This window comes from Aulostomus chinensis, chromosome 6 (assembly GCF_037954235.1).
Source record: "Aulostomus chinensis isolate RoL2024-O1b breed Wild chromosome 6, RoL_Achi_v1.0, whole genome shotgun sequence".
Taxonomy (NCBI): domain Eukaryota; kingdom Metazoa; phylum Chordata; class Actinopteri; order Syngnathiformes; family Aulostomidae; genus Aulostomus; species Aulostomus chinensis.
Window position 1 is genome coordinate 18,080,976 of NC_141325.1, and position 22,033 is coordinate 18,103,008.

The following is a 22,033-nucleotide window of genomic DNA, read 5'->3' on the forward strand; positions in this document are numbered from 1 at the left end:
GAAAATGTGTCCTATCAGAGGGTTCAAACTGACTCTAATTAAAGCTTGTGCCCTAATTAAAGCCTGCAGCACATTGCTGTATGGGTTGGGAGACCCATTGAGATTGATTAATCAATCAATTTAATAGGGTTGCAAAACTGAACCATCTAAACTGAACCACCAAAAATTTAAGATTTAGTTTGCACATTTGAAATGCAATTTCTTTATTCCACTTGAAAGCAAAATTTACATCAGGTTATGCAACCTACGTGTGTGTAGCGTGTCTCTGCATTTTACCATCATTTGCTTTGAATGATTTTCTTTTCCAAAACCATGACCCAAAAACTGCCAATATAAACTTAAGTGCAACCTTGCTGAACCATTGTTATTGATGTATCCTGGAGTCAAACAAATACAATGAGACATGAGCTAAAGCCACGGATATCTGAAGTAGCTGAAATATTTATTCTTGATCAAACTAATGAGCAAAACTGATATAAAATATGTCATGTTTTTCAAACACTGCTAAGAAATTGAGTTTTATTGTCTCTAATAACAGAGAGAGTGAGCAAATCACCTTGTCAGTAGCCTCAAGATCAGCCCCGTGCTCCACCAGGCACTCCACAATGTCCACAAATCCCCGAGCAGATGCAGTTAGCAAAGGACTCTCCCCCTCACGGTTTTTAGCATTCACATGGCAGCCGGCCTGGCACAGCACTCTGGCAACTGTGGAGTATCCATGCCAGGCAGCACAATGCAGAGGGGTCTCCTGTTCCTGGAGATGGAGATGGAAACACGGGAAGATAGAAACTTTGCTTGGAGCAATGTTTATGCCTGTGTCTTTTTACAGCTCCTCTTTGTGTATGTGCTTACCCTGTCAGACAGGTCTGGGTTGGCACGGATGTTGCAGAGGTAGCTGACCACATCCATGTTTCCGTAACGGGCCGCCACGTGAAGAGCAGTCTCCCCAGACTACAAGAATCACCAAAGAATTAACAAAACTGGTCAACTTAGAGTTTTTGTTGTCTGTCATCTTAAAACTTCTTAACACCTCAGTCAGTATGACTTTCATCTCAGAACCAAGACCCTCAAAGTCTGCACTGCAATTTCACTGCATATCAGTGCAAATGCCATGTTTTGACATAGATGGCATGAATTCCACCGCTGAGAGAATGTAGTCCCACAGTATAGCCTATCCTAGGTGACACGGGGGGAGAGGTGGACGGATAAACCCTGCAGGGCCTTCAGGAGCAATTGGGGGGCTCAGTAACTTGCTCAAGGATACTTCGACATGGTCACAGGGGAAAGTGAGGATCGAACCAGCAGCCCTTCAGTTGCTTAACGGCCACTCTACCTCTGAGCCATGTCGCCCCCCAGTTATTTTATTAGTCCAACTAAAACTAGATCTTTATGGCAGCATATTGTGACTGAAACTGTACTCTTCATTGTAGGACTATTCATCTTGAAAGTAAAACAGCGAACAGTCAAGGTGGGTAACTCTTGGTGAAGAAACAGGGATAAAAACATACATCTAAGCCAGGCCAAGGCGATATGGACTAAAAATAAAATCTCCGATTTTTTCACAAAAAATTTGATTTACGATTTTTCCACCAAGGTAAGCTGTTTTTTTAGTGGGAGTTTATCAGTTATAGCAGTCTTGTTCCCTTCGCAAAGAGTGGCATTTCTCCCACTCAACTGGATGCCTCTGTTTTAGATGCTGAAATAAGTTCATTGTGCTGCTGCCTTTTGTTGCAATGGGCTTCAGACAAACTTTGCAGCATGCAGTCACTTGCTCAACGTCTGTCGCCTCAAACCCAAACCAGTTCCAAACCACTGACGACACCACTCTTTTCTGAAGCCCCTTTCACACTGCACTAAAAACGTGGGTGAACACGGGTATGGGCACTCTGAAAGGGTCCACTCGGTATTTCCACCCACGTCCACTGACCCTCCAAGCGACCCGGGTGTTTAGCAGCTCTGCTTAGCTTGCCCGCAGTGTGAAAAAGGCAACCCATGTTGTCTCAGGTTTCCCGCGAATTCTGATTTGGTCACTGTGCCACCTGTCAGGCTATCATTGTGGAAGCTCTGGGGAAAAAAAAATAAAAAAATAAAAATTGGGCTGGGCTGGGCTGGGCTGGGCTGGGCTGCGCTATGAGAGCTGCTCCCTCATCTCTCGATAAAGTTTTGGCCTCTGCCATAACATCAGTCTTCCTGTTGATGTCCCCGAGACTCTATTTCACACCTTTTTTTCACACAATTTACGTCAATTAATCTAAGCTTGGGAGCTCCCACCACTCGGGGAACCCTAATGTGAACTGTGCAAGTGCGACCGTGTTTATAAACAACTTGTATGGCGATCTTGCACATATTTTTTATCGATTATGGCAGCGCACTGCCAAGACCGTGAAGTCCATGAGCTGCTCACCATCTGCAGTGAAGAGGAGATCCGGTGGCAGAATTCTAGAACCGTATGGGACGCTGGTGATGTATGAGAACATCACCGGCATTTGAGACACGGTGCACTTTTTTGTGTAATGATGACGTTGTCAGCGCAATGCCGTATGAGAGAGAAAAACACAGGCACGCAGCCCTCACAGCGAGAGCTCAGACCCGCGTCTGCTGGAAGCTTGAATGCACCCTAATGCCGGGCAAACGCGGGTACAAAAACCCGCTTTGACGCGTGTTTCAGTGTGACATGTTACACATGTTGCTGCTATGCATGTGCAGGATACAAGGGGGAGGGGTGAGGGGGAAAGCTATGGAAGCTCCTCTGGGACAAAAGGTGCACCATAGCAAGAAGAGTTAAAATCACAATTTTTTTATTTTTTAAATCGTCCACAACAAAAAAACTTTAACTAATCAATAAAACCAATAAATCGCCCAGGCCTATTCTAAACAATCTTTTTCCTGTATCGGCTTAAGGAGTTGTCAGTTTTTCTTGAATAGTCTTTAAATTGAAGTCCAGCGCTCAAAAGGCACACTGCTTGCTGCAAGTTATCTTGTTTTGGTATGTGGAAGAAAGCCTGACTGTAATCATCAATTGGGGGGATACTGCACTCTACTATTCTAGAGGTATTATTTATTCATTATTTGATGAATAAATGAGTCTTCCCTGTTTGCATAGACTGTAGCTGTACATATTAACTCACTGACAGGCATACAGAGCTTGCATTTTTCGTTAGATTAGATAGAAAATAGGGTTTTCTAGCATCTCCAATAAAAGACTGATTTAAACTTGTTTTAAAATAAGAAAATCCTGCAGTGAGGCAAATTCAGAATCCACTTCCCTTAATTTTCCCAGCAACTTTAAAAACTTCCCCTTAAACAAAGTGTGTTAATGTTTTTTACGAGCAAAAATCCAACTGAAAATCCAACTCTCGGCTGAGAGATTATGGCCGCCAGTCAGACCAACAGCTTGTTCACAAGATGGATGCTTATGTGAGATGACTCCCAAAACACCATGTTTGCTGTGAGGTGGGAAGATGAACCGCTTAAAATAACATAATGAATTTATGTTTGGGAAAAACAATGTCACAGGTCTATTTAATAATATAATATACAGCACAGGAAAGATGCTCCATGTTTAAAAGTTCCTGAAAGGTCTTTCATTTTCTAATGTGCACAGACACCTCAACTTGTGATTCAGGGTTACAGTGTAATAAATGAAAATGAAACTTTAATGATCCATGCTGGGGAATGAGATAATCATCAAGAAAGTGCCTGGAGAACAGATTAGTTCTGGCCTAGTGGAGGAGGACTTTACTTTCACAGAGAGAAGAGGACACCTTTTAACAGGTAAAATGATGGAAGAGATTGGAAAAAGCTTTGGGGATTTTGTCTGCCCAGGCACACATTGTTATCAAGGCTTTATCAGCATCAAAAACACACACTCTTTTCTCAGCAAGCCCTGTTTCTATGGCAACAGCAAATAAGCTGATAAAATGCCAGAGTAACTGCTTGTCTCCCTACTGTAGGTGTGGAGATGGTGAACGTGTGTGTGTTTTTGAGTATTTTGGAAAATCGAAGTCATGTTTCTCGATGGATTGGCATTATGACTGGTAGTATGGCGAGTTTCAGTAAATGTGAGGTTATGTGCATGTGTGACACACCTTATCTTGAACATCCAGAGGGCATTTCTTTTCATTTAGGAATTTCAGGGTCTCCACATGGCCATGTCTTGCTGCGTAGTAGATAGCGTTTGCTCCACTCTGAGAGTACAAGAGAGAAGAAAATTCCAGCATTTACCCCTGACCTTTCCAAAAGAATAAGGCAAACTGTATGTTTACCAGTGATTTGAACAAACATTCCAAACAATTGCACAGCACTTTCCTGTCAGAGGCATAGGAATTATTTCAGGCTCTGTTATTATTCATTTGTAAGGGGTTGAATTTCATCCTCAACATGTGGTCCTGTCTGCATTGTAACATAATTTTTTTTCCTCAGGACAAAACAGAGAGTTGCTGTGGAACACAAAAACATTCCAAAACATTTCAAATTTTGGTCAACTGATTATAGAATGTTTTTTCCAAACATTCAACAATATCGCAGAACATCCTCAAAATATTGCAGTTAAAACATTCTGTCTTTTACTGGCTCAGAAACTGGTGTTCAATAAAATGAATCCTGCTCAACTGCCACAAATTTAATTTGATAAAATTTCCACTAAACTGGACACTTTTTGTTTATTGTTCATAAGAATTACTGGACAACAGAATTTGGTCAAAAAAGAAGATCCTTCCACCTCAATTAGATCCTAATACTTTATATCATGTTATTAATCCATACATGCTGTTGCCTCCATGATATTGGACACAAGCTACATTTACATGACAATATAAGATATAAATACTTTCAAGAGAACGGCAGAGAGTGCTCTGCTGCCTCTGCCCTGTTCATTTTACCATTTTATTTTAGTCTTCATTTTAAAACTTGGAGATTACTGATTGGATAAAATATCGGGCTTAACAGCTTTTTCGAAATCATTTTAAAAACATAATGCAATTCAGTATAGCTTAGTGCAACAAGTTCATTGACACATGAATTTATCTGCAAATAACATACATCAAATGTCACAATCTATTTCAAGTGTATTAAATTCCACTACCGGCTGTCAGAAGTACACTGACGAGTCCAAACAAGTGAGTCGTTACCTTGTCATGGGCCTGAATCTCAGCGCCTTTCCTCATAAGCACCTCAATGATCTGAATGTTTCCGCCACCTGCAGCGATCAGGAGGGGGGGTGTCCCATGCTGCAATGGATACAAATACTCATTTCACTTTTAGGTTACTATTTGATGTGTTGTGCAAATTGGTAACACAAGCTCAAAGTGAAGCTCTAGTGTGCATGTCATTGGAAATTTTAGCAGAAGTTAAAAAAAAGAAAAGAGAAAAGACTGACACAAATTTAAAAATTTTGCAGTCTTTTTGCATTCTTTAAATACCGCTTACAAGCTGTTTGTAATTATGGTACTATCTTCTTCCCTCTCTGCACACAGAGAAAGTATCTTTATTCTAATTATCCCCCTCTTTTCCCTCCCATCTGTCTTCTTCTGCTTCACTCCAAGCCTAATAATTTCCTATAGTGCTCAACTGAGGCTTATAAGTCTGAATATGTATACTGTAGATGGTTTTGGCTTTACACTGTAATTCATAAATCATTCTCCAACAAAATGTATTTCACTCACCTCAATCTCTGCTCATTTCTTTAGTTTTATGAGGTTATTTAATTAATTGACCATTAGTTTTTCCACAAGTCATTTCTTTATGGCACTTTTTAGAATTAACATCCATCTCTTTTTATAGGTCAGTCTCAACCTGAAGTGTTGGTTGCACTTTATTCAAATAAAACGTGAATGTATTTGCCATTAATTGTTGTTTGTTTATATCCATAATTAATTTACGCCTGAATCCCTTACAAGAAACAACAGGAATCTGGGAAACTTCACCTGCACTGTCCAGTATTCAGGTATTTATTTCACAGTCACACTGGTAGAATTTTTGGCCAAAAAGTTACCGAATCGATTTCAAGTCACTGAATTTTCGTATCACTCTAAATGAACCAATATCATCCTTGAATCATATCGGTAACAACTAATCGAGATACAAATCAACTCGCTGTTACAACGAATCGTTACAACCCTACTATTTATTTTACAATTTCAAAATGTAATCAGGCTGTTTGCAAATCATGTTTTTTGTTTGTTTGTTTGTTTTCACCTACCGCTATGTCAATTGCACATCCCTGGGGGAACACATAACCCAGTTTAGGTACTACTGCATCTATTATAAACACACTATACAAAAAGATGTGGAGTGACTCTGCGATTTAGGTCCAGTACGTATGACAGTCACCTTATTAGGCTGATTGACATCGTAGCTGTTCAAAGAGCCAAGCAGATGCTGCAGACCAGGAACGTTATCGTCATTTATGGCATGGATGATGGCTTTCATCACAAAAGAGTCTTCTTCATCCTAGGAAAGTGGGGAAAGCAGTCACTCCTCTATGGCTTACAAGAGTATCTACTCCTGCAAACATTAATCCTGAGAATTTTTTTCTATCATGTTTGGTCTTTTTCATCATCTTCATCTTTTTCATGAATACACACATGAAACAAATAAGATCAACTTCAAATGAAAATCATCAGCAGTTCATTTCCACTATATAAAGACCTTTTGTGTCTGTGACATGTGACCCAATAACCTTCGGCAAGAGTTAGCCAGACGGTGCAGAAACTGGTATGTGATGCTCTGCTGCACAAAGAGATGGGGATGAGAAAGGCAGGGAGGTGAGGAGAGGGGAAGAGGCTGATGAGGTGTTTGCTTGGTCAAGCGTAATGCTTCAGCTACATTCCTCGACATAACCTCCCTGCTGGGGGAGCCACAGCTAAACCACCTCAGTAAGCTGCGCACATAACATAAACATGTTCGAGCAGCCTGGTGGGAATTTTCCTTTTTGAAAATTTGGAATTCATTGCACAGGATGGTGAGGAATTCCTCATAAAAGCTACTAGTAAATGCCTGCTGGGAAAAAAAAAAAAGTTTGCACACACACACACACACACACACACACACACGCACACACACACACATCCCTGATGTACATGCATGAAGAGTAGTAGATGTTTTCCAAATTGCCTCCAGAAGTTTTTTGTCCATTATATTTAATCAAAAACAGACTGGTGATCACAATTCGTCAGTACTTAAATTAATAACTCTGTGATAGCATGAATGAAAACTGATCGTTATCATCTTAGTAAAAGCAGAATTTATGGCACAATAGTTGTATTTGATCAGATTAGACTGTAAATGTGAGAGTATATAAAGGGAATCTTTCAGAAACAAAACAATACAAAAAAAATATTGTGTGTAGTTTCCAACTCTGATCACATCCTCTTACTTGACTTCCACCTCCTGACATCCAGCCTCCAATGCAGAACACAAACATCTCAGTTGAAAATGTGCAGCAGAACTAAAAGTAAAACTTAGTACAGTACAGTAAAACTCAGCTCTACATAAGGCCTGTATATAATGCACTTAACCTGTCAAGTGTTCGTCATCTCCTACGACTGTTGTGTTTGTGGCCAACAGGTGGGGCAGCAATCACATCATGTGCAGCCCCACCTGCCATCTCACCTGTGACACAAGTAAATTGCAAATAATCCTTTGATGAGAGGCAGTCCAGGCAGCAGCCGCCTAGTAATGCTTCGTAAATGATTAAGCCTCACTAATGCCGCTGTGTTTACATCTCTAAGAATGGTCGGTACCAACTTATTGACTGGAACGTTAACAAAACAAAAGCCTTCTTTGTGCCACTATTTGTATGCACATTAATACAAAGTGACTTATGCATTTACAATACATACAAGAGTTTCCCCCTCTGAATGTGCATTCCAATGGGCTCAACCTGGTCTTAAAGCAACATTTCTACAAATACCTAATCTGTGGCACTTGTGGAGCAATGAAGAATAGATCAACAACTAATGTAGCTCAAGATTCTCAGAAATTTAAACTCATGAAGTTACCAGTAGAAACCCGGACTTCTCATCACATGTAGATTTAAGAATCTGTCAAGAATCGCGAATCAAGGACTCTTTTAGACAGGATTCAAGAAAGGATGCAAGAGACAACCTGAGAAATTTTCTGTAAATTAGGATTACTATTCTCTTTTAACATGATTTCAGTTTTCTTTAATATTTCAATCTAAATGTCATACTGTATGCTGTCATTATATTTAATTTCAATGTCTTTCTGCTGTCTTTTCATACTAAATGTTCTGTCTTCAGCCCAAAAGCAGTATGAATTGCTCTGTGTAAGAATAGTGCTCCTTAAGAAAAAACTTGCCTTTCCTTGCCTATAAATCCAGTCAATTAGTTGATGGTATATAGACCTGAATAGATACTTGCAGTCTTGTAAAAGACACTCTTTTAGGTCAAATTTGCAATCTTGAGGTATCAAAGTGATGCTTCACACAAAAAGAGTATTTTGTCTTGCAAAAACTCACAAACAGGTGTCTTGGGCTCACATTTTTTTCTCATCTGTATCAACCCTTTGTGACTTCAGAATGCAGAAAGAACCAGCCACATATATTAAAGCTGAAGCTTATTGCACCGCCTAACTACCAACTTCTAACAGCAGCAAAAGAATCCAAAAATGTGTGTTTACAAAATCTCAAACTGATAAAACAGCTTAATCCATGTCTTATTTATCCAGCTTTGCTCAGTATTTCATAAAATCTTTGCTTTAAGCTAAAAAACAAACTATAAATCCTCTGGATCAGGGCTTGTTCATGATAGCACCTGACCACAAGGGATCCTGTTTGATTGTTTCTCTAACAGTCTGGTCAAATCAGAGTTCTGAGGGTCTTACCAATGTGTCATCACTGCGTGCCACACTCATGTTGCTTCTGGACAGGAAGGAGCGCGACAGGCGGTTACATAAGGAGATGAGTCGTACAGATTGCTGGAAAAAGAATGAAGAAAAAGAATATTGATTCAAGAACAAGTTTCTAGAGCAAATTCTGAATATATACAAGCAGGTAGATGTTTAAATTTACCTAAGCTTCCAATTGGCTCTATATTTTTCTGCGGTGAAATGCAAATTGAATGTTGAATGTACTCTTCCTTGAACTGCCACCTTATCGTGGTAGAGGAGATTGAGTACCCTGTCGGGAGCATTCTTTCTCTGATAGGGTCACCCAAGGCAGACTGGTTCTGGGCGAAGGGCCAGACAAAAAATAGTTCAAAAGACCCCCATGAGGAATAAGACCAAGAGTCAGAGGGTTACCGGGGCCTCACCCTGGAGCCTTGCCTGGGGTAGGGGCCCGTGGGTGAGCGCCTGGTGACAAGGCCTTCATCCATGGGACCCGGCTGGGCCAGGCCCGAACTGAATACATGGACTCATTCCCCCATGGGCCCACCACCTGCAGGAGGAACTGGAAAGATCTGGTGCTGTGTGTATCAGGCAGCAGGCCAAGGCGGGGGCCTTGCTAGTCTGATCCTGATCCTGGTTTGGGGAAGGGGTCCTTATTGTTGTTTGCACTTATGTGCCGAACATCAGAGTACCCACTCTTTTTGGAGTCCCTGGGAAGGGTGCTGGATGGTGCCCCAACTGGGAACTCCATTGACCTACAAGGGGACTTCAATGCTCACGTGGGCAATGACAGCGTGAACTTGAGTGGCGTGATTGGGAGGAACAGCCAGCCCGACCTTAACCCGAGTGGTATTCGGTTATTTGGCTTCTGTGCAAGTTGCAGTTTGTCTGTTACTAACACCATGTTTGACCATAAGGATGTCCATTGGTGCACATAGCATCAGGACATCCTAGGTTGTAGAGCTATGATCAATTTTATAGTCGTATAATCTAATCTGTGGCTGTAAGTTCTGATCACCATCTCGTGGTGAGTTGGATCAGATGGCAGGTGAAGATGCCAGGCAGACCTGGTAGGCCCAAACAAGCAGTGAGGGTCTGCTGGGAATGCTTGGCGGAAGAACCTGTCAAGATGATCTTCAACTGCCATTTTGGGCAGAGCTTCGACTGCATCCCGGGGGCAGTTGGAGACACTGAGTCCAAATAGATCTTGTTCTGCTCTGCCATTGTCAAGGCTGCTGTAGTGAGCTGTTGCCACAAGACTGCTGGGGCCAGACGTGGCGGTAATCCTTGAACCTGATGGTAGATGCCAGAGGTGAGGGGAGCCTACAGAAGCAGCTGATAAGTACTGGCGGGCCAAGCGGTGTGTGGCCGTGGTATTCACTGACAACACCATAAACTCGGGCATTGGAAGAGTTCGGCGAGGCCATGGAGGAAGACCACTGATCGGCTCTGAAGTGGTTCTGGCAAACTGTCCGTCACCTCAGGGAGGGAAGGTGGCAACTTGCTCACACTGTCTACAGTGGTGACGGGGGCTGCTGACGTCAACAGGGAAGATAGTTGGACAGTTTGGTAGAGGAAATACTTTGTGCAGCTCCTCAACCCCACCAGCATGTATTCCATGGGGAAAACAGACTGGAGGAGGACTTGGGGAGGGGTCGCCTTATCTCTGGGGCAGAAGTTGCTGAGGCAGTGAAATAACACCGCAGCGGCACATCTCTGGGGGTGGATGAGATCCACTCTGGGTATCTGTAGGCTCTGGATGTTGTGGGGCTGTCTTGGTTGACACGTCTCTGCAGCATTGCATGGACATCAGGGGCAGTGCCTTTGGAGTGGCAGACTGGGCTGCTGCTCCCCATCTTTAAGAAAGGGAACCAAAAGTTGTGTTCTAACTATTAAGGATCACACCCCTCAGCTTCCCGGGAAAGGTCTACGCCAGGGTACTAAAGAGGAGGGTCTGGTGGATAGTTGAACCTCAGATCGAGGAGGAGCACTGCCGTTTTTCTCCCAGCCATGGAATCATGGATGAGCTCTTTAGGGTGCTGGAGCGTCCTGTGGGGGGCACTCCAGGAGTATGGGGTGGATGGCCCCTTACAAAGGGCCATATATATATATACATATATACATGTGTGTGTGTGTGTGTGTGTGTGTGTGTGTATATATATATATATATATATATATATATACACACACACACACACACACACATCTATGTATATATATATATATATATATATATATATATATATATATATATATATATATATATATATATATATATATATATATATATATATATATATATATATATATATACACATATACACACACACACACACATAACACTGCAGTGTTGTTATTCAGTCTTGATTATGTTTTGTATGTTTTTTGATTTGTTAAGTGTCCTTGGGTCTCTTGAAAGGCACTTAATAAAATGTATCATTATTATCACTACTAGAACAGTGCAAGGCTTAATCTACACATAGTGGCTTTCATAAGCCTTTTTAAAAAATTGTTTGCTGCTTTTAAAGTTTCATAAATCTGATGCAACAAATATTTGCTTCTACTCGATTCTATAAAAGTTAAGTTTTGCGTGCATAATGTGTACAAATAAATCAGCCAAAAGTCAGATCAAGGTTACTGTGAGCGTGCCTGAAGACACATATGTGGCATGACAGCACCACCAAACTGTCACAGAAAAACAATCCCAGCATTTCTTGCCAGTGGTGGTGGTGCTGGATCAGCGTGATGAACAAAAACAGGGGAAAAAATAACCACAATAGCAGCTCTTGCAGCAGGTTGGATGATTATGGTGAGCCTGCAGCAGTTGGTGATGACATTGAAGTACAGCAACCAAGGAGAGCAAGGCGCTGTCATTATGTGGTTGTGAGGAGATGTGATGAGTTGCTGGGCAATCATGCATGTTTTTTGTCTTTTGCTGAAACCTGTAAAAACCTGGGATTCACAGAAAAGCACTCACTTTCCACTTTCTTCGAGCAGCAAATTTCTTGAACTTTTCCATGTTGACGGCTGACTCTTTTCTGCTCAGTGCTTGTTGAGTGTCTTTTGGCTGGTTTTAAACACAAACATGTAGGGAAAAAAGCTTGATAAGAACATTTTGGGGCAAAGTATTTCAGAGTATAAAACATTACTGGATTATAAATATTATCTATAAGGAGTCTGACCTTGATCCAGGGATGCTGAAGGCTGTCTTGAATAGTCATCCTCTTTCTGTGGACAGAAGCCACGGAACATTTGTTCAATGTCCTTAGATACTTAGCAGCATAACCAACAGTGACAGAGTTTTCTGGTGTGATACATTATACTATTCAAAGTCATAACTGTTTGGAACCACCGCGGCAAAGAGGTAAGAGCAGAAATGATTTTAAACTGTAAATTATAGCCTTTCTTCTTATATGATGATACAGATTTAAAAAAATTTTTTTTTTACAATACTCAATTTTTAAAAACATGCTCATACACACATTGGACCCTATTTAAGCGATCTATGGCAACATGCAGTTGGCAGCTGGGGTTACGTGTGCACCTTGTTTTAGGGGTGTGCTGAGCTTCATTTTGGTATTTAAAGGGCATATAATCAGAGTGTAAACCATGGCCTGTGGTGCAAAGAAGCAGGATAGATACCTAATATTCATAGGTGTGTTTCGGGCATGACATCACTCAAACAAATCCGACTGCATCGTGTTATTCCCTTTAAAGCCTAGAGTGTGCCAGGACTTGGCACGTTGCTATTTCAGTGGTGCACACATTTCGACTCTGCATTTCATCCTGAGAAACAAACCTCCTTGTGCACCAAATTAAGGCACAGCTGCACATATGTTTATATGAGGGAGCAGCAAGCATCCAACCAAGCCATCGGAGGTGAAGCAGGCTAGTGTTTCCACATAGTGTGGCATTAATAGAAATGCATTGCAACACTGCACATCTGCTCATTCGATTGACGCACCCTTTAAATATCACTTCACAACTAACAGCATTAACCGGGGACCAGCCTCTTCCTGGTCTATGGCGCAAACGTTTTCTGGTGTTCCAGAACAGTAATGCACCATGGTTATGCTACACCACACCTCATTAACATACTTAATCACCTGTCAGTGCTTTCTATGCTAGAATATGTAACTGCGATGAAATGTATTCAATCTCTTGCAATGAAAATCATCAAAATGTTTGATGTTGAAAGAGGCAGGAGTCATACTGGTCCTTTGCATGAATTTGTCTTCTCGTAATGTGACTCCAACACGGCTGTAGCAAACTGTGGAGAATCAAAATTAACTACAGGGAAATATGAAGCTGTCTCATTCTTTATAATGTCACACCCTTGGAAATTGAGAGGACTGCCTCAAGTGAAAAACAGAACAAAAATGGTGTTGAGAAAGAAAGTCAAATCTGGCCAAGATTTCTCAGAAGGAGAAGCAATGTCAAGAAACACCCTTCAAACACTTGAATGCTTCTATTAAACTGGACATTCAATTATATTTTTCTACATTTCTTCCAACCGATGCAGTTTCTTGGGTTAAAAGACTTTATGGGAGGCAATAGTGCAAACTGCCACAATGTGAAAACACTGTTGCTTATTACAATGTTTCTATAAAATATGTGGACAATTCATTTTTGTGTTCCTAATGCATCCTTCTCCTAAAACAGGATGTCTAAATGTAATGGACACTTAAACCAGCCTGTGCACAAAGCTACTGGGAATAGCTGAGTCAAAAATGAGCTCTATCTGAGAATCTGTTTATTGCTTCCAGGTAAGGTTAAATAAAATTGATATGATACTTGATTGTAGGCGGCACGGCGGTGCAGTGGTTAGCACTGTTGCCTCATAGCAAGAAGGTTCCGAATTTGAGTCCCGGCTCCATCACGGGATCTTTCTGTGTGGAGTCTGCATGTTCTCCCCATGCCTGCATGGGTTCTCTCTGGTACTCTAGCTTCCTCCCACAGTCCAAAGACATCAAGAGGGGACGAGGCTGATTGATACTCTAAATTGACCGTAGGTGTGAATGTGAGTGTGAATGATTGTCTGTCTATATATGTTGGCCCTGAGATGGACTGGCGACCTGTCCAGGGTGAACCCCGCCTCTCGCCCGTAGCCACTGGGATAGGCTCCAGCCCCCCTTTCAGGCAGGACGCGGGGTTCACCCTGGACAGGTCACCAGTCCATCACAGGGCCAACATGTGTAGACAAACAATCAGTCACACTCACAGCCATGCCTACAGTCAATTTAGAGTATCAATCAGCCTCGTCCCCATTTGCATGTCTTTGGACGGTGGGAAGAAGCTGGAGTACCTGGAGAGAACCCACGCAGGAACAGGGAGAACATGGAGACTCCACACAGAAAGATCCCGTGCCCGAGCCGGAACTCGAACCCGGAACCTTCTTGCTGTGAGGCAATAGTGCTGACCACTGCACCACTGTGCCGCCTTAAGATTATTATGTGATCTCCAAATAAGGCCAGCCTATTGTTTGGGGAATCTGGTGTGGTTAAAATGTTGGTTCATGACTTCCCTCAATCTCTTCCAGCTACATCCCTTATGAACAATGCTTTTAAGAGAAGCAACAGTTTTCAGTACGCACAACCATCCGTTAGACTGCTGTGGTTTGGCAGACACAAAACTTCCTCCTCATTCTTCTTGTTCACATCCCCTGTATCAAATTGAGACTGCAACCTGTTCACATACACCTGATTTTATAGCAATATAGAGGGCCCTAAGAACGCGCATGGTTCTGGCATGTCGAGCCAAACAAGTTCAAACATATGACAGCCTTCACTCAGCTAACAGAAGTTATGGTTACGTATTTTAGATAAGAAAATGCAGCAAAAACATGGGAGTATCACAGCAATGTATTAACATTAACTGATCCTTTCCCCTTCATTAATTTTTCTGTCCGCTGAGTGAATCCATGTCTGCTTACAACGATCAATAAAGAGTCAGTAAGTTCATTTTGATGCACTAAAAGCCCATTACATTAAGTTTGTGAAGTAACTCAACTCTTTTGCCAACAGTCTGTTTAAACTCACACTTTTACTTTGGCCTATCTAATTGAAAAGATCTCCACACCCACAATCATTCTCAACCTCACTATTGTTTGATTGTTCTGCAAGAACAGTTCTAATTACACGTGAGAGAAAGAGTTGTGATGGCAGTTACGATCTCAAAGTGCAGCTGCAGCCATTCAGCTGTTGCCCAAGCAACTCTGTAATGAGACAGGGGAGAACCAATGCAAACCAATGCATTGTCTCTGAGCAGGAGGTTTAAGGAAGGAGAAAGTGGAATATATCCCTTTATTGTATGTTTGAAATTTTTTTGAAAATTGATGAAAAAAAGAGGACATTAAAAGACATTCCATTTATGACTGCACTGAGCCTTTACAAAAAAGTTATTTTACTCAGTGCACAACTTTAATCTGGAAGGAATGAAGGAACCATGATTTTAATCTCTAACATGCTGATGATTTTGGTGTTTAGTTTTGTTATAATTTGTCCGCTTGTGTGATTCCTGGTATGCGTGACTAACTGTACTTTCTTCCTGTTTCATGTTTTTCTCTCGATGAATTCTTAAAAAGAACTTCAGTAAAGACTGTAGTAAGCACATAGCAGTCACATTTTTGGTTTAATTTTAAACTTATTCATGGAAGCTTATTCAAATTACAGGTTTCCATCTTTTGGAAATTGAAGGAAGTTTTTTTTTAATGTTTTCATTTGGATTAAACTTTTTTCAATGCAAAAATGTATTTCAAAATATCTTAATGGAAATCCAACTGGTGAAAAAACCTTGGGGGAATGTGTGTCATCTCTTGTTTTCCCAAAAATGACACATGGTATGTTTTAGTAAAAAACATTTTAGATAAATGTAATCTCCAGTAATCTCGGAATATCTTGAGTCTGTGTAGAAAATGACAGAAAAAAACACTTCAAGTTTTTGAATGGGACTCTGGGGATTTCAAGATTACACAGTTGATTTATGTATCTCGTGATACACCAAATATAAGTCAAAACATGAAAGTCTTGACTTTATTTTCCCTGTAAAACAGCTTCACTTTCAGTAGGCCATTAAATGATGAACATAAATATTAATGGATATCAATGGTGCATCAGAAATTTGGATCGTACATACTTGGGGTCTTTGACAAGAAGCCTTGCTATGAAGTCTTTGGCCAGAATGCTGGTGTTGCTGAAGAACTCCTCATCGAAAGTGTAGTCGACAGCAGACACGTTGGCGAGTGTCTCCTGTTTGTTGTCACCAAGGAAGGGAGATGCACCGCTCAGACTGGTTAGAGGATAGATGAAGAAAACCAAATAGCCCACGAATGTCATCTTTTAGAAATACAACACATCTTGACATTGACCAAAAAAGCCTTGAATTTCTTCTTAATTCAGTTTTAAATGGACTGTATTGATATAGTATTTTTCTACTGTTATGATACACAAAGCACTTTACAATGTTGCCTCATTTACACACAGATACACCAGTACACTGATGGAAGCTGCCATGAATTGCAACCAGAGTTGGCAAGTTTAACTGTACCACTCCACCTCCTCAGCCATGCTTCCTCATACTTTTAATCAACTCAGCAACTCAAAGTAGCCTCACAAATGTGTTGTCATTGTCCAATTGGTCAATGTGGCATTTGTGATCAACAAGAGAAGGCATGGAATGGATTTCAAGTCAAAAATAATTCACCCTCCACTGATTCACTTTGGGCTTCAAAACCAAAACAAAGATCATACTACAGACATGGGGATGTGATTACAGAACTGCGGAGCAGCTAACGGTCACTCATTAGTCAAGCCTTGCTATAAGGTTAAGGGATTTGTTATGTGTTTTTCAATTTAATCACACAAACAACAATTGGACTGTAAGATACAATGGCTATGCAAGTACTGGAGCACTTAGCATCTAACACAGATATACACAGGTGATTTATGTGCCCGACAAAACACAGAGTGTCACAGACATGTTCATTTAAAGTTTAAGGTTTTCATATCAAGATAAGGGTGACCAAAAATTATGAGGACTACTGTGGTACTGCACGAGGGTTCACCTGGAAATGGACTGAGATCTCTGAGTAGAGGACGGTTTTTCCCTGCAATAAATATGGATAATTATTGACTCTGGCTCCAATAAATATCTGTGTGATAAAGATAAATATTTGTCTTCATAAGTGAATGCGCAAACTTGCTGCATGCTTTTGTTGACAATTTCTGCAACTTTTTGTCAGCCTGACCAAAAATCCTTTGAAGGGCCTCATTCAGGAAATATTCTTACCAAATATTTGTTCTTCTACACTTACTCCTTACTCTTAATATTTATTATGTACTGCCTGTAACTGCTAATAACCCAGGCTTGGAAGACGTACATATTAGATGTCAGGAATAAAGAGTCACAGACAGCCATCAGGCATAGCTTTGTGTCTGTATGCCAAAAATGAGGGTGATAAAAATCCTAGTATGCAAGGACAAATTTGTGTTCGGCAACATCTAATGAGCAAGACACTATGACATTGTTCGGTGGGCATTGAGTTTGAAAACCAAACTGATACAAAGCAATGACAGTGACAACTGAGAAGCTGTTATTGTCCACCATGCTGCTTTCTACTGTGCTGTGTATTTAGCCTGCTGTCCTGCACATTTTTGAGAACCAACATGATGCACCAGGGAGAAAAACTGAATCAGAAAAGCAACTTGTCTACATACATGGGAAATGGGGGTCAATCTGCTTTATTTAGTTAAAAAAAAAACTGCATGTATGCAGGTATGTGCAGAGGGAAAAGAGTGTTAGTCACAGTAGAGCAGACTGGGCGGTCATGCATGTTGATGAGGTCTCCTGCAGCGCAGGCAGTTAAACCAAACATCAATCCCAGGCCTTGCGTTCTCCACTAAGGCTGCTCTAGTTCATCATCACCAGCCGCTAATTAACACGCCAGATGCCTCAGACATTGAGGTGGTCAGGGTCAAGCTCAAGCTGAGTGGAAACGTATGAGTTTATCAAGTGTATGAGGTGCAGCTGCTTGCTAAAAACATGTGATTAAGGCAATCCTTCACAAGACCAGGCAGCAGAATTAAAAGGGTGGTGTTAAGATATTTTATCCACTGTTTTCCCATAAGCTTCCCAAATGAATTTAAAAGAGGCCGCTATGAGGCTGAAATTCACTTGTCTTCAAGGAACACACTAACTCTTTGGAAAACTTGTCGCTCTTCCTCTTCGTATTCTAGCTCAAAAAGATAAGGTTCAGGATTTTGGTTTGTCCAATAGTAGTCATCATCATCCTCTTTTATAAAGTTAGCCATGAAGGCCAAAGTTACAGTGGGGCTTTTGAGGTGTTGGGTCAAATCACTGTGCCCAGTCAGACAAGTAGTTCTGACTATGTGTTTGATTCTAAAACTATTAATTAAAGAACTTCTCATAATTTATGAAGATTATTTCATAGCAAATGCCATGTCGTTGTGATAAGCTAATTAGCAGTCTTCTGCCCTCTGGGGGTCTCAGCTTCCTGATGCAGCACAGAGGAGGGAAGGGTATCTTCTTGTTGGGCTCTGGAGAGGATGGCAATTTAGCCCATTCCACAAAAGGCTGGCATACCTTTTAAGCAAGTAAAATTTAATTAGTGCTCCAGGAGAGAAGTTCACTGGCGACCTCAAAACTTCAGCAAAAATTTTGTCAGTTTACATGATCTCAGACAAGTGAAATTTTTTAATGTCAAAAATGGAAGTTACCTCTCTCTTATACTGGCTGTTTCTCGTCTGGTTAAACATTTTGGGTAGTGTTTACTACACTGGGTCATCACTTATGCAGAACGGAATTCAGAAATGATCACAAAAATCATCCAGAATTGTTTATTGAATTATTCCCAACTATTGTTTTTGCATCAATGCTCTTGCCAAAAGGAGACAAGACATCAGTGCACCTAATCATTGCTAGGATGTGGTTCTAGGCATTGAACAATCTATTTCTCTCAGCGTTGAGGCGGTTGTGTGGGTGGACAGCATGAACGAGGATTGTGTGTGTGCATGTGTGTGTGTATGCAGTATGTATGTGTTCATGAGTAAGACTGTAGTTATGTAACTACATAAAATATTATGCTTCATTTTAACACCAAACAAAGATTAAAAATTTGGCCTGTAATGTAACCTTTGATAGATGGTATGTCTCTCTTCCAATTTTGACTTGCTTTCTATTGTAGGAGTTTTTGCGAAAACCTCCATAGACATGATCGTATGAGCATATTTACTTACTATGTAGTTTTGTGTACACATATTTTGTTTAGCTTTGTGTAGGAGCCTCTTTGAAGAATAAATGCGTGTGTGTGGGAGCTCTGATAGCCTTGTGGTTGGTTTTAAAGTAGAACACATCATCAACATGAGCCAACAGCAGTTGATCTTTGGGTAGCTGGGGGCACAAACTTTTCCCAATCTGTTGAATTAAATGGTGTTGACGTGTCTGCATGCTACTATATCCAGAACACTCGCTAGTTAAGCTCTAGTAGATGGATTTCTTAAGAAGAAGAAGCCTTTATTGTCAATTTACATCGATAAAATTACATTTGTCCTCTCTCTGCACTTATGCTATCCACTTCAGAGCAGGGAAAGGCTGTGTGTAACTGCCTGGGACCAATCAGATGTTCTATCAGTGCCTCACTCATGAACTGCAATGGGCTTAATGAGCATTATGTGACCTCCTTTGGTAAGAGCTTCAATTTGTGGCCAAGACGATTAAAAACTCACAAAATCTACTAGCAGAGACAACAAACTTTCAATGCTTTCATGGTATACAAGTTATAGTTGCCTCTTGTCAAGCTCACACCTCTCGTCGTATGTGAGGGATGGCAAAGAACCATGTTCACCTGTGATGCTTACATCAATGCCAATCAGAACCAGAGTAAATACATACCAAAAACAATTAACAGTTAGCACCTCGAGCAATGGACCTGAATATTTGAATGTTCATTTTAGGGTGTGGGTGCTTTTTGTGCTGCCCTCTTTGTTTTCACGAGCATAAGTAGGCTAGAGGGCTGCAGCTGCTCTGTGTTGTCTGCTTTAGTGATGCTTTATTCTTCTGCTTAAATAGGAACCATTTCTGCAGTGCAATGTTGTTATTCGCGCATGCCTTGGCATCAGGTTGCATATGAAACAGACGTGACTGAGCAGATCAATACAATTTTACTCATTCTATATCTTAAAAAAAATAGTACAGTGTCAGTCAATATGAGCTTATTATGTACATAAAATCTTTTAAGGCAATTGGAAAATCAGATAAAGCTATTCTAGTCCAAGCATGCCCTGGAGGTTTGACAGCATCGCTCAGCTGCATGTCTTTATTACATGTTTGAAGTAACTATGGTCAGTCTCTATGAGACAGTCAACATACTTACACTTGATAAGAGTTGGAATCCATGAATGTAAACGTTACACATCAGAGCACATACGGCTGCAGGTTGTTACATGATTCATGACAAAAACCAAACACTATTGCACTGTATCACTGGAGTGGCCAAGCGAGTGCAACATTAGAGGTAAGAGAGCAGCCCTTACCCTTTTAAGTCTTGACAAACATTTTGCCATGATTAGTATCTGACAACACCCTGGGTTTTTCAAAAAGGGGGGAAGGTTGCAGTTTTTCAAAATTCAAGCATGTTTTAGTTAATTGTGCATTATTAGTTGCTCTACTTACAGAATGTAGGTTATCACCCCAACACTCCTAGAGACAGAGGGACAAAGACAGAAAAAGAAGATTTTTACCATCTAACAAGAAATCTTGTTTGAAAAGAGTTGGTAATTTTTAAAGCACTGGAGTGGTCATAGAAAAAGAGAAAATATATATTTTTTGTGCATTAGATATAAGTGAGAACAAGATAGTGTGAAAATTTAATCAAAGCGAAGGCTCACGTTATTTTGTTATCCCTTGGCAACCAATTACTCAAGGCAGAGTAACAAGTGACATCTCACGGACTTAACATAAAAGGAGGAAATAATTTAGCATTGCTTTTGTAACCACAAATTAATGTAAGTGTGGGAACAACTTATGGCTACATGTTTTTTCTCCATGTTCTGCCTCTATGGCTACTTTGGGGCTCTGAACTTTTAATCTTTATCAGATATTTAACTGACATATAAAACATTTCAAAGTACATGTGGTCTGGGCACTCATTATTGAGCAGATTGTTTGTTTACTCACCACATATCAGCCTCCAAGCCCAAAGGTTCATAGTTGACTACTTCAGGAGCTGCAAGGAAAATAACAATACAGACAATTTTACTGTTCAGGTCAACACACCATTCTGTTTTTCGGTCTTTTCTTAATGAGGCATTAATATATTTCTAATATTATTTCATACATGGTGAGTTGTATTTGAATATGTTTTTTTTCCTATAGGCCTATACTTTTCTTTGGGTAAATTAGAGGTGTTGTATGAGCTACTGTTAATAATCACACTCTAAAATGTAAAATGACCCTAAAGCAGCTATCATACTTCCCGGATCGACCATCCAGCTAATCTTTTTGGGCTTTCTGACACTTCATTTTTGTTTTTATCACTTGCCCCCTGCTGCCTTGCTGAACTGGGAACAAGCTCTGGTTTGTTTTTTGTTGCATTGGCATCGAGCGGTGAGACTGGCAGAGTGGACGGTCATCCTGGGCAAAGGGGGTACTGAGGGGTGATCGACACAGCCACTGATGTGTGTGTTTGTGTTGGCAATTGAGTAGTGGTTCTGATCATTTCCAGTCTATTATCTAGGCCCTCACGCTAAGTTCCAGTGGAAGAGTTGGCACCTGCTCTTATAATATGAAACTGTTTTCCTGGTGTTATTCCAGCAGAGTGGTGTGCCTGAATGTGTGCATACAGCAGAGAGTTTTTAAGAATACAGCAGTATCTATTCAGCAAAAACATTGAACAAATTGCTGAGAGCAGGCCATAGAAGAGTTTTAATCAACACTCAAACACGTCCATGGGATACTGACCTACAAACTCAGGAGTTCCAAAAATGTTTTTGAAATCATTGCCAAAATCAATCTTGTGGGCCAGCCCAAAGTCAATAAGTTTGATGCGCGGGTGAGGCACTGAGCGGTTCAGCAGCATGATGTTTTCTGGCTAAAGGGAGAGAGAAAGAGACAATATAAAGAAGGGGACACATGAAAGATCATAACCATGAGAAGTCTTTGCTGAACCTTC

At 40.8% G+C, this 22,033-nt stretch overlaps 1 protein-coding gene across 2 annotated transcripts in view; it reads right to left on the reverse strand.

Moving 5' to 3' along the window:
- dapk1 (death-associated protein kinase 1) overlaps positions 1–22,033 on the reverse strand; it is a 90,739-nt gene that overhangs the window by 22,628 nt on the left and 46,078 nt on the right. The window contains exons 5-17 of one of the 2 annotated variants that reach the window (XM_086206894.1): positions 21,823–21,952; positions 21,040–21,088; positions 20,536–20,562; positions 16,910–16,951; positions 15,982–16,134; positions 12,030–12,075; positions 11,825–11,914; positions 8,845–8,937; positions 6,331–6,450; positions 5,130–5,228; positions 4,089–4,187; positions 853–951; positions 557–754 (exon numbers count right to left, since the gene is read on the reverse strand). In XM_086206894.1, coding sequence (XP_086063020.1) covers positions 557–754; positions 853–951; positions 4,089–4,187; positions 5,130–5,228; positions 6,331–6,450; positions 8,845–8,937; positions 11,825–11,914; positions 12,030–12,075; positions 15,982–16,134; positions 16,910–16,951; positions 20,536–20,562; positions 21,040–21,088; positions 21,823–21,952 — 1,245 coding nt within the window. The remainder of the gene's footprint in view (positions 1–556; positions 755–852; positions 952–4,088; positions 4,188–5,129; positions 5,229–6,330; positions 6,451–8,844; positions 8,938–11,824; positions 11,915–12,029; positions 12,076–15,981; positions 16,135–16,909; positions 16,952–20,535; positions 20,563–21,039; positions 21,089–21,822; positions 21,953–22,033) is intronic. The other variant, XM_086206895.1, reaches the window with a different exon arrangement.